Consider the following 18,341-nt stretch of genomic DNA (forward strand, 5'->3'; position numbering starts at 1 on the left):
AATTGGGTAGGTATGGAAAACATCGATTATAACTATTCATGGAGAGTTTTCTGCGATAAAAACAAAACATAAAATATATTTTATTAGAAAATTAATAATATACAACAATATGAACATCAATGATATTGTAAATAACATAAAATACATTTTTTTTATTTCAAAACAAGTACTTCAAATAAACGAAACGAAAAAACATTTGTTTTGCCTTCAAAATTGACAATTGTACATCCGATTCAGTTGAAATGAAGAGCAAATTTAAAAAAAAAACTTTAATAACTTTATCTATAATGTACTTTTGGTCATTTATTTTCAAATAAGTAATTATCAAGTAAATGCATCCCCAATGATACCAAATTTGTATGAGTTCATTAAAATGTAACCGTTAGGTTAATGATGCTATTAAGGTAAAAAATATGTGTCTAGTTCCTTAAATGACTTATAGCATACCTCGGTCACTAACGGTATGAAACTGACTACATTTTCTGATAGTTAGGCTCAAATATATTAGATTTATCACATTGCGGCTTCACATACGTGGATTTCTAGAGTTCTTTTCAATCCAGATCAACTTAATTTGGTATTAAATATAATAGCACTGTTGCATAGTGCATGTATCAAACACATTGCCTGTATTAAATGAAATAGCCTTTTGACGTTTAACATAATTCTTAGCTATACTTAAGTGTAAAATAAACAATAGTTTGCATTAATTAAATGATAGTTGTGACCTTCAATGGCTCAAAATCCAGCTGAAATAACATCTCTTGATTCTCACCGTCATATTATTCTATTTAATTCGTTGTATCCCTCTCTTGCATCAACAAAATATTGTATTAATATGCCTTTTTATGTGATACACTCAAATACACAACAAAATGCAAAAGCTTTCCGCGGTACATAGGGGTTGGACAATGATTATATATTATTAAAACAAGTCCATACAATTAATATATAGTGATAATTAATATAAAGTTTTACATGTTCAGAGTTCGTGTTCACGTGAAGACTATTTGGTTTTTTCCAACATATAAAATTAAAGCTTATACTTGTACATTATCGTATCTATTATACAAAAATAATATAAATAGTGACCATGGTCATTAACTCTACTTACCAGATTCATGAATTGTTGATCTTTTTTCATCTTTATGGTAAATATTAATATCAATATACATTTACACCATTAATGTAAACCATTTAAGGTGTTTTTAAGTCAAGAACTGTTTCGTTTAGATAAGCGTGTTGTACGAAATCCTACTGTTTACATCTAGTTTTTTTTTGTGGTTGATCACTGACTTGACTGTTTGCCTGTTTGGTTACTAGGGGTGGAAGATAACAGGGAGCTTTTATTACACATTGTTGAACAAGTTGATGGCATGCGGGCTGACCAACAGAAGGCCTTTAACACTACTTTGGCAGGCCCAGGTACATGTAACACATTTACAAACTCCGTTTGTTAATGCTTTAACCGTCTTTTTAATAGTAGAAATAATCGACCAAACGGATTTACGCATACTTTGAAGTGGATAGTATAACCTTGTTATTTTGATCATTTATTAAACAGTCGTAACTTGAATACAGAAAATGTAACTAGTGACGATTTCTTTTTAGAAAACGCTTGTGCAAAACTTAACGTCCAAAACTGCCGAAACGAAGCTGAAGAGGAAGCAGTTACTGAAACAGTTATACAAAATGCTTCTAAGAAAGGTGTATTCAGAACAATTCAAAGTATTATGCAAAAATGCATGGATCGACTTACCAAATTTGGTGGGTTTCTTTCATTTCTTGACATTAACCTGTACATAACTTGTATGAAAGTGTATCGCACTACCATATTAGTAATAATATTAAATAAAACAACACATAATTAAAATCTGGAAATATGTTAAAATGTTCTAGGTACCGTTATTTCGGCTAAAAAGGGATGTTTTGAATTTTCAATGAAGTTCAACACATTTGAAAGTTGTTTGAAATTCATTGAAGATGTTATAAGTGGAAAACTTGAAAAGCTGTTCGAACCACTAGAAGATATTTTTCGGAAGAAATTTGGAAATGACCGTCTTCAACTACAGTTCATCATGACTGATGATCAGTTCTATGACTTACTATCAGGACTGCGTAAGTTTCTCTCGCATGTTTTATATTAATCAAACTATTCAGTAAATTTTACAAGTTTAATAATAAATTGTTAGTTTCTACCATGCGTAAGAAATCATCTTCTGTGTTTTGTCTATGGGTGATCTGCACAACTATAGTTTGCTCGTGATAACGTCTCACATGTGTTGACTTAGTCAAACGATTCGCGTTTTACTTGAAATATGTATTTTGTCGGTGAATTTCCAAGTTCTTATGCTACAAATGGCATGGGTTTACTTCACTACCAATCAACAACATGTACGTTCCGAGACACCACACTCAAACAAACAACAGAAGCCGACAGTTCACATGCTTTCTTCTTCCAATGTACAAAGCCGAGCAAAAGGTAGAAGAGAGTTTTATTTTATACAATAAATGTTCAATTCATACATATATATGTATACTTTTTTTCTTTTGATAAGTTCCATAACAGAAATATGTATACATATATTGGCCATAACATCTCTTTCATATGTCCCCTCTATACTAGTATATTGTATTTTTTCCTGTTTCGAGTATTAGAAATATTTCAATATAGCTCTTGACATATCATTTTTATTATATTATTCTTTTAAATTTTTCAAACCGTCTATGATAATTGTTCTATGTACGTCTTAAAAGAAGTTTAAGATTTCCTGTGGTCAACAATAAAACATCATCTATTCGCTTTAAACCCTGCAACAGACATAGGGCTCCACTTGCATTCAGAAATCTTCAAGATTGTTAGATCTATATTCAAACATATAGCTTAATAAAATAAAATAACAAAACCCGATCTTATCTTAATCAAATGCAAGTGCGAAAGGCAAGCCTATTCATTTATACAATGATTTGTTTGTACATTCTTTTTTAATTATTGTTACTATCGTTCAAGGATTGTCTTCAGTTGGAAGTAATTCTAAGAAGCTGATAGTTGCTGCTATCGACATTGGAACCTCTTATTCGGGATATGCGTATTCCTCTATTGATGACTTTACGTTTAACCCTTTGAAGATCACCACTTCAACGGTAAGACAATGATATGATATTGACACTCATGTCGCAAAATAAGTGACCAATTGAAAAGGATACTTTTGTTATACAAAGTGATGATTGCAATAAGTATTGCGTTGGTCGTCATTCTACCATTCAATTAAGATATAAAGGATCGATATATTAAATCAAACTAATAAACAACCTCCGATATGTGAGGCAGCGGATACCCGACATCTTTAACCTTATATTTTCGTCTAAACAGCCGTGTGTATTTTTTCTATTTAATACATTTCATTTAACGTTTTAGGGTCAATTTATGTACAAGGCGCCAACAAAAATATTGTTAACACCGGACCAGGCGTTTTACGCGTTTGGATTTGAAGCAGAAAATAAATATGTCTCACTAGCGGAAGAAGAACAACACAAAGACTGGTTTTACTTTGAGGACATTAAGATGCAGTTGAACGAGAAACTTCCGGTAAAATTAAGATAAAGTACCTGTATTATGATGTTCAGTGCCCGTATTCAATAACCATCTTAGTAACAATTTACAACTTAGTGAAACATTGCCTTTTTCTAAATTGAATTTTAAAAGAAAACGAACTATGTTTGTACACCAAAAAAATGAAAATAAGCAAGAACATTGTCTAAACAATATATGCATATGAATAAATCTGATGAAAAGTAGCGGGTAGAATAATCGTTGTCAAAAATGACGAAATTCTCACTCGGTTGAAAATATTCAATAAGATGCTTATTGAATACGGCCCCAGGTTCCAATTTCATTCTGTAAGAAGAAAACAGACCATTCTAAAGTTTGTTGTCATAATGTGTTATTCTAGTGATTAGTGTTTTACATTAACACCGAAATCAATGAAAATTGTCGACGCAACCGGGAAGACAATGCGTGCCATGACTGTTTTTTCGATGGTCATCAGATATTTCAAAGAAGAAGTAATCGCGGATTTGAAAAAGAGATTGCCTGATATAACAGATGAAAAAATGGAGTGGGTACTAACAGTACCTGCTGTTTGGAATTATTCTGCCAAAGCGTTTATGATGGAAGCTGCGATGGAGGTACCTATCTCAAATCATCTTCTTAAATGTGTCGGGACATGCATCGGTATGATTTTAACAATGAAGAGCGAAACAAGAACTGTAAAATGTCATATATGTCGGCTTACTATTCAGTTAAGTTTTATAACGAATAATTTACCAAGAATGTCTTCAAAGCTTTAAACTGCAAAACAAAACCGTGTATAAAATGTAGACGCTATCCATCAAGATTAGAATGATATATGAAACATATGCTGTCGCTATGCAACATTGCAATTTTTAAACCAAATGCATTACAATATAAGAAACGATTGTTTAAATGGTAGGCAAATCGCCCGAAGAATTCGATTGTCATTTAAACAAACTACTTATATCGCTATGCATTAAGGTAAAAAGCTCAAAGACAAAAATAATGATTTCCAGTAAACTGGGTAGAATACTACAAGATAAGAATTGAACCCACAATATCCATAATTTCGATGTACAGTTGTTAATAATTTTAACTCTTATGGTATTGTGATAAATTACACTGGTAGTTTTACATTGAATCAAGAGCATGTGGTTGGAAAATCGCTGAAGTCTATGAAAACATTATAATATACACGCAAAGAATGTGACCTTGAATCTAAAATATTGTGTCAATAAAAGGACGACTTTGTTGCCTCACTATTGAATTATGTCTGTGAAAAGGCTTTTAGGAAGTCAAAAGATATAAAACGGTTACATTAAAAAAATGTAAAAGATTGTAACATTAATACATTTAAAGCTACATTATATAGAGAGCTAGATACTCTTTATACTCGAAATAAAGCGTATACTAATATATACGTTTAACAAGAATTGTATGAAATTATTAATGCAATTATAAATAATATACCTGTTTTGGATATGTATAGATATTTCAAAATGTATTTTGGGTACGAGCAATGTTTAAATTTAGTACCTAGGTATAATTAAAGTTTATAACTTGTCAATCTATTGTCTATCTATTGTTAGAGTTTCTCTATACAGTAATACCATATTTAGTAGTGAACGTTAATGCTTATGTTCTTATATTTACATCCATACTTGATTTTCTGAACGATAAAAATTGAGTTAATTTTGTATGAACCGGTCGAACTTTCGTGACCTTGGTAGGCGGAGTTTGGCAAGAAAGCAACGCTCTGATTGGGCGCTGGTGACTCGCCGCGCGTACTGATCTTACTACGGCCTACTTTATTGCTAAATATATCAGGGCATATGTTCTGTTGAATGCCGGCTTGTTGTACATGTTTCTTTTGATGTTTTACGAAGAATTTAAATGAAAGACATTTTTTTCTTGAAATATTATTTGAAAAATGCTGATTTTGCATTCGATAACAAAAGAACACGCATTGAACAAATAATAAACAGCAATTAAAATTGACGCGGTGTTGACTACGCTTCATCTGCAACAACTGTCAAAACAAACATGGCTGATGATTCCGAGTTCGGCAATTTCTTTCTAGGACAAATGTATGATCAATAATCGAATTCTGTCAATTGATATCTTTCTACGATAGAATTAGGCGATATCTTCGTCTACATTTAAATGCATGAAATGATTGGAGATTGTCAAAGTGTCATGTATTTTTGTGAGTTCAAACAAACGTCTTAATATTGACAATTCAAGAAGACTAGCATATTGCAATACTTCAATATCTTTGCAAAAGTTAAAAGACCGCAAAAAAATGAAATTATGACGTTGTAATTACCTTGAACTGGTAGTTATCCATTAAATCATCATGAACACATTTTTATGCCCACTCACATGGGTCATTTATATGTAAACAGGAGTTAAAATGTATCGAAAGTTCTCTTAATTAAAGAGAACATATTACAAAACAATCATTCTTACCTCGACATATTTTACAGAAACTACCAAATGATTAAAAAAATCTTTGATTATTTATTTCTTTCTGCAAACTACCTATGGACTATTTTAAAAAGAACGCCCAGCTAAATTTCAAAGGACGACAAGTGTTCTTACCATTTACATTCGCGCTACACGTTTTGTTCCCCTTTGTTGTCATAAAAGACTTGTTCTCAAACACTATTTGGTCGAAAAACATAAACAAATGAAAAGGGAAAATGTTGATATAAGTAGTGAATATTTTTTAGTGCGTTCATGCAGTATGAACGCTCAACCGCGATTTTGCGCTAGCGCGGTTTATAGATATGCAAAATCGCGGCCGAGCGTTGATACTGCATGAACGCACAAAAAATGCGAATCAATCCTTAAATGACAGATATAAAGAAGATAAGTTGAATTTTATAAATGTGTGTCAATGTTATTCAAAAAATAAATTACAAAACGTTACTACTATGTTAATCCATCTGTATTTCAATTTCATGGACAAATGACTTCATGTAATAATAATGAAATAATGACTGTTTGAACATATATGAATGAAGTGTTTGTTTTGCGCAACGCACTTAAGTTAAATGCATCGTTTGTTCTTTTCAGTTATGCATTGTGTTGGGCACGTACGCTATCAATATTACGATAACCAATATTTTTTACTGTTTGGGAAAGTAAATGTAAAACAACTATATTACACACCATTTCTTAATTTAGGCTGGCATAAGGGCGAGCGATCTGAAATTAGGAATTGAAGCTGAGGCTGGAAGTATTTATTGCAAAACACTCGCAGTGCAAGGGACGGATAAAAAAGCAATAGACTTATGTAAATCAGGGTGTCGATTTGTTGTTCTAGACATCGGAGGTAAACGGTTTAAGTTAGTAAGAGTAAATATTAAGTTCCGCCAGTACAATTAAGATAAACGTAAATATAAAATACAAAGTCAAAGAATGCAACTAAACGTTTGTTAGACCACTAGCTGTTGAACAATCATTCAAGTCATACAAGGTTTTTAATGTAAAAATAGACTATGCAACTTTGCAGCAGGATATAAATCATATTGATATAATATATCACTGCGTATGTACCATTTATGTTAATACTGTCGATGTATATTAAGGTGGTACCGTGGATGTTACAGCCTACGAAGTAAATACTAACGGAACACTTGGTGAAATTCACAGTGCTGGCGGTGGAGGTTGGGGAGGAAATATGGTCAATGAGGGATATATTGAAATGCTGTATCGTATTTTCGGAAAAGAAATTGTCGAAAGTTATCAAAATGACAACAAGGTATGCAATTCGGCAACAATGTTATAAATTGTATCATTATCATAGTCATGTTTGTATGTTTAATTAAACTTGAGTTTTTGTTTACAGGGAGACTTTCTTGAAATGCAAGCCGATTTTGAAAAAAAGAAGCGAGCCCTGAACGAAACATGTACAAGGGTGTATCTCAGGCTTCCCTTTTCGTTTATAAATGTTGTGGAAGAACACACAAGCAGCACTGTGTCTTTGTTGATAGTTAAGGCAGGATTTGCAGATGACATAGGCTTTAAACGTGAAAAGCTTTCAATAAGTGGAATGATGTTTTTAGATTTTTTCAAACCATCAACGGAAAAGATTACCAGTTACCTACAGAACCTTCTGGACAGCGCAGATGTTCATAATTCGGTTGACAAGCTTATTCTAGTTGGAGGGTTCTCACAATCACCAGTGGTACGCAATGCTATTCAGGAAGCGTTCCCACATATTCCAATGTATTGCCCTGAAGACGCCGAACTTGCTGTTCTGAAAGGAGCTGTCATATTTGGACATACACCAAGAGTAATCACAGAAAGGATATCGAAACTTAGTTACGGTATTGCTGTCATGCAAGATGCCGTGGTCGGTTGCCCGGAAGAGTTCTTATACATTGCTTCCAATGGAAAGTTTCTCATGAAAGATGTATTTGCTCGATTTGTTGAAAAGGGTGAACGAGTAAACATTAATCAGTGGATGGTTAAAGAATTCCAAATAGTAGATGACAAGTACCCTCTAACTGTAGTAATATATGCGTCATCAAAAAAAAGTCACATTTGTACATGAAGAAAGTTGTCAGTTATTAGGCACGTTATCTGTTGGGCGTGAACAGGGCTGGAAAGAGTATGACGATATTGGAATATGGTTTAGTTTTGGATATGAATCTATTCAAATCGAAAGCCATCATAAAAGAACTGGAAAAATAACCAGACTATCTCTTGATGTTCAATTTTGAACGTGATGTTCAAGTATGTAATAAACATACAGCTTCAAACAATGGATATGTGCTGTTCAAATTAATTCAAGTTTAAAGCAAGTATATTGGGATGTGGTGTCAATACAGTTGTAATCAAATTGGAGTCATTTATAAAAAAGTTACTAGTTCTATACAGAACCGAAGTGTCAGATTAAAACTGTTTTGACTAAACACTATAATGAGTGTTCAAACACCATATGTCGTAATATTAAAATCGTGTTAATAAAATAAATTCATCCTTATAGAGTGAAGGAAATCGAATTATAAACCAGAAGATTGCTTAAATTTATTATAGCGTGTTCCATGAGTACATGTATGTTATATATTATGTCGGTATGTTATACAAAACATGACGCCAAAACGACCTTACAAGAACACTGCACTACATATAAAAAGACAGTTCCCAAATTTATTAGATCGTTATAGATAGATAGATTTATTCGTGCATATATATGTCATAGTAACAAACCAAATATCTCATAAAGTTATAACACAGACTGATTAACAAAGTATTAGTGATGATATCTATACTAAAGCACAACATCATTAGAATGCTTTGGATATATATGGCGTTAATAAAGATTTAATTCAATGTGACAAATATATAACACAGGATAACCCATTAAAGTTATTCAACTTATTTCCAATGGGGTCCTTATGACAAATATAATTATTTGCCAAGATATCAGTTGTAAGCTGTTTAAATTAGGTTTTCTTATACAAAAATAGCATAAATGTACTCTTGACCAGTTAAAGAATGATTAAGTTGAAAACTAAAAGGATACCGGTTTTATGGAAGAATGACGCTGAATGTTAATGCTTTTACTTATTCACATTTTGTTGATATCGATAGTAGATAATGTACTCTTTCGTGTGTTTTGTTTGTCATTTAGCAATTTATATGTATTGATATAAAACATAGAGGTTTCGGTTTTTTTGAACATGAAATTGTCGACTGTGTGAAAAGTGACTTAATATCGATACCGTTTGTCATTCGAGAGTAAATGAAAACGATAATCCTTTGCCATCCTATCTAAATCCTTGCATAACTTATGAATTAAAAACCGTATCAAATGTATTTATGTCGTTCTTATGCAAGCGAGTACATGTCAACTACGATAGACGCGATGTTAGTAATTAAAGGAAGCCTTACTAAACTAATAAACTAGTTTTAAAAAATGTATCAACCCTGTATGAATATGAATGTTTGAGGTTTTCTGTTTGTAAGAATGTTTGTTTGGAAAAAAATAAATACTATATATCTTTATATGTTTTTGTTTATTTTGCATTTCAACGTAACTATTCATTTGCCACTGCTTTCAAATCAGTATCAGGAAGAAATGCGGGCTCTAGCATTAACTGCATCAAAACCATTTGTTGACAGTCCTTAAGAGGGAACAATAAATATAACCATACCACTTGAAAGCCGCTTTGTTTTCAAACGAATCGTTTTTGTTTTTTAATATATTTATTTTGTTTGCTGTTTCAACAAAAAAGTAAATTAATATCCTTCTGAAAACCGTAAATAACTGTTTTTATCAAAAATAAACATGTTAATACGTATACAGGTAATTATTATGTCGTTTGCCAAGTTTTATAGTGTCCGTAGCATGACTACTTAAAACAGGGATAAACATCTGTAGTGGAACGTTCGAAGCACATGCTTTGCATCCTGGGGATATCGGGTTAAAACCTATCCAAAAGCTTATCATACACCGTCATGTTATCGTTCCAGTATGATTTATAAAATCGGTAGACGGAGGCGCATCCATGATCCTGGAACGGATTTATAGAATTCCTATTTATAATTCAGGAACTTGTTTTAAAAACAACACTGACCGAAGGGTTAAAAACCCCAAGCCAGCCATATGCATATGGCTAAATGGAAGAAAGGAAAAGAGAACGTGAAATGTCAATGTATTCGTAATCTTAACCTTGATTGTTTTTATGAAAATTAAAAAAAATCAAGACTTTCTTTATTTCTGATGTATCTTTATCTAATCTAAAAACAAACTCAAGGAGATTGAAACAAACTCTTCTTTAATGTTTATTGTACAAATGAATTAAACGAATAGCGTTACACCTTGCAGAAGACGTTTTTTCGTAAGCATTGCACTTATTTTGGGGACGAAGTTTTATAGTCAATGATCTGTTTTTTGAAAAAAATATAAAGACTTCAAAGCTCCTAAGGCAAATGGCCCTCATGAATAACATTACGTACAACAAATGATAGTTGCATAAATAGGCTTCACCAATATTGCACGGAGCCATTATATCGATTACGATCAAAGATAAGCACCAAAGTCGTCAACTGGTACAAACTACATGTATGATTGTCCGCGCAGGTTAATAAAATCGATATTGATTACGATCCATGTATCAGTTCAACTCTCAAAATGTACACTATAAATCCATTTGAGAAATATTTATGTTATCAATAAAGGATTTGCATGAAATTGCTAACGTTAAATAGGTAAAATACATTTGTCCAGAAATTAACTTCTGCTTAGACGATGTGAGTCACCAATAAGAAAACTTTTCTTTTAACATGAACGAAACGGCATGGGCTGCTTAAAAAATAGTTAAACTTAGCTGCTATCATAATTATGTCAGTAACTTTCAGTCAATATCAGTAATGTTGCTCAGAGTTTGTTTAGCAATAACGTTAGCTAAACTAGACAACACGTATTTGTATAAAAGGTTGGTTAAAGCTTATCGGGTTTATAACACGGAATTTTGCAGTGAAATTAAAAAACTAGAATAAATATAAATAATATTTACATAACATGAAGTATTATCATAATGATTAAGAATGGGCGGTTAGAGCGTAGCAACCGAGCACTTTTTAATCATAACGCTGTAACAACAGGTCATGAAACTTACTTAGTAGAAAATCTCATTGGCTTACATTGTCAATGACACACGGGTTGTGTATCGGATGGGTGAAAGTGAGCCGACCTTTAAACACCGGTGGAAGTTGAAATTCTTAATGATAAAGCCTAGTATGTAATGCTTGCCTATCTGCCATTTCATTGGCTGAGAATATATGTTGTCTTCTAAACGTATATGTCAGTTCCAGAAAAGCAGAGCCTGCTAAATAGCCCTAGGTAAACATGAAGATGATTGTAAAAGAATGTACGTCTGCGAATTTACATTCAAATTCATTATACAATGCATTGTTCCTTTAATGGTTACATTAACATTAATTGCGATTTCATAGAGATGGTGTCCATCCCACTTTTCTCAACAAAATTACACGTATAAATGAAAAAGTATGCTTGTTTACATACAGATCGATGACAAACAGCTATAAGTTAATTTCACTTGTCGCGCCAGAGTAATGATTTGTTTAAAGGCCCTTGTTTAATGTTTTTTTCATCCCAAAAACTTTTGAGATTGATTTTTCAGTTAGAAGAATAAGAACAAGATATATTTTAATTATTAAGTATTCTTTCATAATTGAGTATAAACCAACATGTGAATGTGCGACATATTGGGTAATTAGAAAAATCGCCATTTTTTGCATATATCTTTGCACATTGAAGTTAAATGCAGTCCTAATACGTGATGAAATCATTAATTATTCCATGCTTTTCCATGAAATATAGAGTTTTAACAATAAAGTAACATCAGTAACCATGAACTCCATCAGTTCTGAACCAGAAAATGTTGCCAAAATGTTCTGAAATTTAAAAGAAAACTGGTAATCCTTTTTTTGGAACATTTTCTTTAACTTTGAAGCTGAATGTTCAAACATTTGCTTTCACACCAAACACATTACAGACGAAAACAACTGCTCGAATATAATATGTTATTTCACATCTAAAGTGTAATGTAAGTAACATAATGTGAATACCTGCGTGCAAACATGAAAAGTGTAAGATAGAACCCTAAACCCGTTAAGAAGTATTGTTTGTACCATAATCATGATGCTCACCACCACCTCATTTACATGTCGACGTAATACTACTAAAGAAAAAGAAGAACGGAAGAAAAAGAAGAAGATAGAAATGTGTTTGTCTTTATTTCCATAGGAAGACTTAATATTATTTAAGGCCATGCACTAAATATCTAACTCACATAGCAAAACAGTCTTAAAAATTTAAAACCACAAGGGGTCCGCCTCATATCTAGTTATATCAAACCTTACATAAATGTTTCCCTTCTCTATATTTATAAAGTCAATCGGCCCGTAAATCACTGTATTTTAATACAAATCCACTTTTTATGACGTCAGCAGGCAATATCACATGTGAAAAAACATATTTTACATCATCGAAACATTTTCGCACATTTTTGTGTTTAATAAAACACATCGAAAGCGCTTATATTTTTTAATGGTATTATTAAATGTTCGGTCTAATATAAGAAATAAAACACACCACTTCGGGTCATAAGGCATTTTAAGTACCGGACAGTCAGCAACCATAGATGAATGAGCCTCGGCTAACCCTCGGTCCATACACACTTTTGTTTGCCGATTGACCGGTCCTTATATGGCTGTCAGTGTAATATTTTTTATGTAGCTTGGCATGCGTTGTGCGTACCCTCAAAATTACTCAAGGGATTCTCAGAATAATATGTTTGTCCATTAATGATTGGATAATGATCAGTGTTTTAAATCTATTGTGACAATCTAAAATGTAACAGTTTATAAGTTTTATTCATAGGTGAATAGCGAATGTTTACTTGATGTCTCTACTCTCATGTGAACGTGAAACAATAATCAAAATTCACCTTCTGCTGGTCACTTAACAACGTCATCCATATCGGACCAAGAAATAGCCAATTTCCAACATCGTACACCATCCGATTCCAAATAAATGCGACGAGTGTTTTGGAGAGAATATCAGTATTTCTCTGATAGAAGACAGTCAAACGCAAAATTTCATATGGCTTTATCACACTGGCATGGTGATTATTTGACAAAAGTAGAGGCATATTGTGTTGGATATGGTCGAATCTAGAGGCTAAACCATCCGTATATAAATGATTTTTTCAATGTCTCCTATAACGGTGGGCGTATCCGTGGTCTAGTGGTAACACACTTGACTATCAATCCCGGGATCGCAGGTTCGATTCACCATCGTATCATTAAGATAGTCAAAATTCTAATCGTCGTCCGGAAGGGACGTTAAATGGGGATCCCGTATGACAGTGCTATACACCGCCGCCTGAAAGTACTGAAAAAAACATTTATTAGAAACAGGTTGATCGAAGTGTTTGAGGAAACCAATCAACTTATAAAACTCCGGTAATAAAACAAAGGCGGGGCTCTTCAAGCGGCATATAGTACCCTAAGCGGCATAGAGTGCCCTTTGATTCATTTAAAATGGTAAAGCAAAATAAAAATGAAACGGTTCATATGTACTGTCTCAACATGGAACAGTTCATATGTACTGTCTCAACATGGAACGGTGCATATGTACTGTCTCAACATGGAGCGGTTTATATGTACTTTCTGAACATGGAGCGGTTCATATGTACTGTCTCAACATGGAATGGTTCATATGTACTGTCTCAACACGGAACGGTTCATATGTACTGTCTCAACATGGAACGGTTCATATGTACTGTCTCAACACGGAACGGTTCATATGTACTGTCTCAACATGGAACGGTTCATATGTACTGGCTCAACATGAAACGGTTCATATGTACTGTCTCAACATGGAACAGTTCATATGTACTGTCTCAACACGGAACGGTTCATCTGTACTGTCTAAACATGGAACGGTTCATATGTACTGTCTCAACACGGAACGGTTCATATGTACTGTCTCAACATGGAACGGTTCATATGTACTGTCTCAACATGGAAGGGTTCATATATACTGTCTCAACATGGAAAGGTTCATATGTACTGGCTCAACATGGAGCGGTTCATATGTACTGTCTCAACATGGAACGGTCCATATGTACTGTCTCAACATGGAACGGTTCATATGTACTGTCTCAACACGGAAAGGTCCATATGCACTATCTCAACATGGAACAGTTCATATGTACTTTCTCAACATGGAACGGTTCATATGTACTGTCTCAACATGGAACGGTTCATATGTACTGTCTCAACATGGAACGGTTGCTGTCTTCTGTCTCAACATTGAACGGTTAATATGACACTGTCTCAACCTGGAACGGTTCATATGTACTGTCTCAACATGGAACGGTTTATATATACTGTCTCAACATGGAACGGTTCATATGTACTGTCTCAACCTGGAACAGTTCATATGTACTGTCTCAACATGGAACGGTTCATATGTACTGGCTCAACATGGAAGGGTTCATATATACTGTCTCAACCTGGAACGGTTCATATGTACTGGCTCAACATGGAACGGTTCATATGTACTGGCTCAACATGGAATGGTTCATATGTACTGTCTCAACATGGAACGGTTCATATGTACTGTCTCAACATAGAACGGTTCATATGTACTGGCTCAACATTGAACGGTTCATATGTACTGTCTCAACATGGAATGGTTCATATGTACTGTCTCAACATGGAACGGTTCATATGTACTGTCTCAACATGGAACGGTTCATATGTACTGTCTAAACATAGAACGGTTCATATGTACTGGCTCAACATAGAACGGTTCATATGTACTGTCTCAACATGGAACGGTTCATATGTACTGTCTCAACATGGAACGGTTCATATGTACTGTCTCAACATGGAAGGGTTCATATGTACTGTCTCAACATGGAACGGTTCATATGTACTGTCTCAACATAAAACGGTTCATATGTACTGGCTCAACATGGAACGGTTTATATATACTGTCTCAACATGGAACGGTTCATATGTACTGTCTCAACATGGAAGGGTTCATATGTACTGGCTCAACATGGAACGGTTCATATGTACTGTCTCAACATGGAACGGTTTATATATACTGTCTCAACATGGAACGGTTCATATGTACTGTCTCAACATGGAAGGGTTCATATGTACTGGCTCAACATGGAACGGTTCATATGTACTGTCTCAACATGGAAGGGTTCATATGTACTGTCTCAACATGGAACGGTTCATATGTACTTTCTCAACATGGAACGGTTTATATGTACTGTCTCAACCTGGAACGGTTCATATGTACAGTCTCAACATGGAACGGTTCATATGTACTGTCTCAACATGGAACAGATCATATGTACTGTCTCAACATGGAACGGTTCATATATACTGTCTCAACATGGAACGGTTCATATGTACTGTCTCAACATGAAACGGTTCATATGCACTGTCTCAACATGGAACGGTTCATATGCACTGTCTCAACATGGAACAGATCATATGTACTGTCTCAACATGGAACAGATCATATGTTCTGTCTCAACATGGAACGGTTCATATGTACTGTCTCAACATGGAACAGTTCATATGTACTGTCTCAACACGGAACGGTTCATATGTACTGTCTCAACATGGAACGGTTCATATGTACTGTCTCAACACGGAACGGTTCATATGTACTGTCTCAACATGGAACGGTTCATATGTACTGTCTCAACATGGAAGGGTTCATATATACTGTCTCAACATGGAAAGGTTCATATGTACTGGCTCAACATGGAACGGTTCATATGTACTGTCTCAACATGGAACGGTTCATATGTACTGTCTCAACATGGAACGGTTCATATGTACTGTCTCAACACGGAAAGGTCCATATGCACTATCTCAACATGGAGCAGTCCATATGTACTTTCTCAACATGGAACGGTTCATATGTACTGTCTCAACATGGAACGTTCATATGTACTGTCTCAACATGGAACGGTTGCTGTCTTCTGTCTCAACATTGAACGGTTAATATGACACTGTCTCAACCTGGAACGGTTCATATGTACTGTCTCAACATGGAACGGTTCATATGTACTGTCTCAACATGAAACGGTTCATATGTATTGTCTCAACATGGTACGGTTCATATGTACTGTCTCAACATGGAGCGGTTCATATGTACTGTCTCAACATGGAACTGTTCATATGTACTGTCTCAACATGAAACGGTTCATATGTACTGTCTCAACATGGAACGGTTCATATGTACTGTCTCAACATGGAACGGTTCATATGTACTGTCTCAACATGGAACGGTTCATATGTACTGTCTCAACATGGAACGGTTCATATGTACTGTCTCAACATGGAACGGTTCATATGCACTGTCTCAACATGGAACTATTCATATGTACTGTCTCAACATGGAACGGTTCATATGTACTGTCTCAACATGAAACGGTTCATATGTACTGTCTCAACATGGAACGGTTCATATGTACTGTCTCAACATAGAACGGTTCATATATACTGTCTCAACATGGAACGGTTCATATGTACTGTCTCAACATGGAAGGGTTCATATGTACTGTCTCAAGATGGAACGGTTCATATGTACTGTCTCAACATGGAACGGTTTATATATACTGTCTCAACATGGAACGGTTTATATGTACTGTCTCAACCTGGAACAGTTCATATGTACTGTCTCAACATGGAACGGTTCATATGTACTGGCTCAACATGGAAGGGTTCATATATACTGTCTCAACCTGGAACGGTTCATATGTACTGGCTCAACATGGAACGGTTCATATGTACTGGCTCAACATGGAATGGTTCATATGTACTGTCTCAACATGGAACGGTTCATATGTACTGTCTCAACATAGAACGGTTCATATGTACTGGCTCAACATGGAACGGTTCATATGTACTGGCTCAACATGGAATGGTTCATATGTACTGTCTCAACATGGAACGGTTCATATGTACTGTCTAAACATAGAACGGTTCATATGTACTGGCTCAACATGGAACGGTTCATATGTACTGTCTCAACATGGAACGGTTCATATGTACTGTCTCAACATGGAACGGTTCATATGTACTGTCTCAACATGGAAGGGTTCATATGTACTGTCTCAACATGGAACGGTTCAAATGTACTGTCTCAACATAGAACGGTTCATATGTACTGGCTCAACATGGAACGGTTTATATATACTGTCTCATCATGGAACGGTTCATATGTACTGTCTCAACATGGAAGGGTTCATATGTACTGGCTCAACATGGAACGGTTCATATGTACTGTCTCAACATGGAACGGTTTATATATACTGTCTCAACATGGAACGGTTCATATGTACTGTCTCAACATGGAAGGGTTCATATGTACTGGCTCAACATGGAACGGTTCATATGTACTGTCTCAACATGGAAGGGTTCATATGTACTGTCTCAACATGGAACGGTTCATATGTACTTTCTCAACATGGAACGGTTTATATGTACTGTCTCAACCTGGAACGGTTCATATGTACAGTCTCAACATGGAACGGTTCATATGTACTGTCTCAACATGGAACAGATCATATGTACTGTCTCAACATGGAACGGTTCATATATACTGTCTCAACATGGAACGGTTCATATGTACTGTCTCAACATGAAACGGTTCATATGCACTGTCTCAACATGGAACGGTTCATATGCACTGTCTCAACATGGAACAGATCATAAGTACTGTCTCAACATGGAACAGATCATATGTACTGTCTCAACATGGAACGGTTCATATGTACTGTCTCAACATGGAACGGTTCATATGTACTGTCTCAACATGGAAGGGTTCATATGTACTGTCTCAACATGGAACGGTTCATATGTACTGTCTCAACATGGAACGGTTCATATGTACTGTCTCAACATGGAACGGTGCATATGTACTGTCTCAACATGGAACGGTTCATATGTACTGTCTCAACATGGAACAGTTCATATGTACTGTCTCAACATGGAGCGGTTCATATGTACTGGCTCAACATGGAACGGTTCATATGTACTGTCTCAACATGGAACGGTTCATATGTACTGTCTCAACATGGAACGGTTCATATGTACTGTCTCAACATGGAACGGTTTATATGTACTGTCTCAACATGGAACGGTCCATATGTACTGTCTTAACATGGAACGGTTGCTGTCTTCTGTT

At 34.8% G+C, this 18,341-nt stretch overlaps 1 protein-coding gene across 1 annotated transcript; it reads left to right on the forward strand.

Annotated features, from left to right (window-relative positions):
* Window positions 1–9,574, forward strand: LOC128222128 (heat shock 70 kDa protein 12B-like). The gene is made up of 10 exons (XM_052930999.1): window positions 1–6; window positions 1,324–1,425; window positions 1,612–1,767; window positions 1,900–2,118; window positions 2,345–2,482; window positions 3,011–3,144; window positions 3,419–3,589; window positions 6,764–6,911; window positions 7,168–7,340; window positions 7,428–9,574. The coding sequence occupies exons 2-10, from the start codon at window positions 1,377–1,379 to the stop codon at window positions 8,133–8,135; spliced, it is 1,896 nt and encodes a 631-aa protein (XP_052786959.1). The 5' UTR covers window positions 1–6; window positions 1,324–1,376; the 3' UTR covers window positions 8,136–9,574.
* Window positions 9,575–18,341: the final 8,767 nt, after the last annotated feature.

The sequence above is a fragment of the Mya arenaria genome, chromosome 16 (assembly GCF_026914265.1).
Source record: "Mya arenaria isolate MELC-2E11 chromosome 16, ASM2691426v1".
In the NCBI taxonomy this organism is placed as follows: Eukaryota; Metazoa; Mollusca; class Bivalvia; order Myida; family Myidae; genus Mya; species Mya arenaria.

Coding starts and splice junctions, on each gene's coding strand:
- LOC128222128 (XM_052930999.1), top strand. CDS start 1,377: ATGCGGGCTGACCAACAGAAGGCCTTTAACACTACTTTGGCAGGCCCA. Junction 3,590..6,763: donor AGTTGAACGAGAAACTTCCG/GTAAAATTAAGA, acceptor TTCTTAATTTAG/GCTGGCATAAGGGCGAGCGA. Junction 7,341..7,427: donor GTTATCAAAATGACAACAAG/GTATGCAATTCG, acceptor TTTTGTTTACAG/GGAGACTTTCTTGAAATGCA.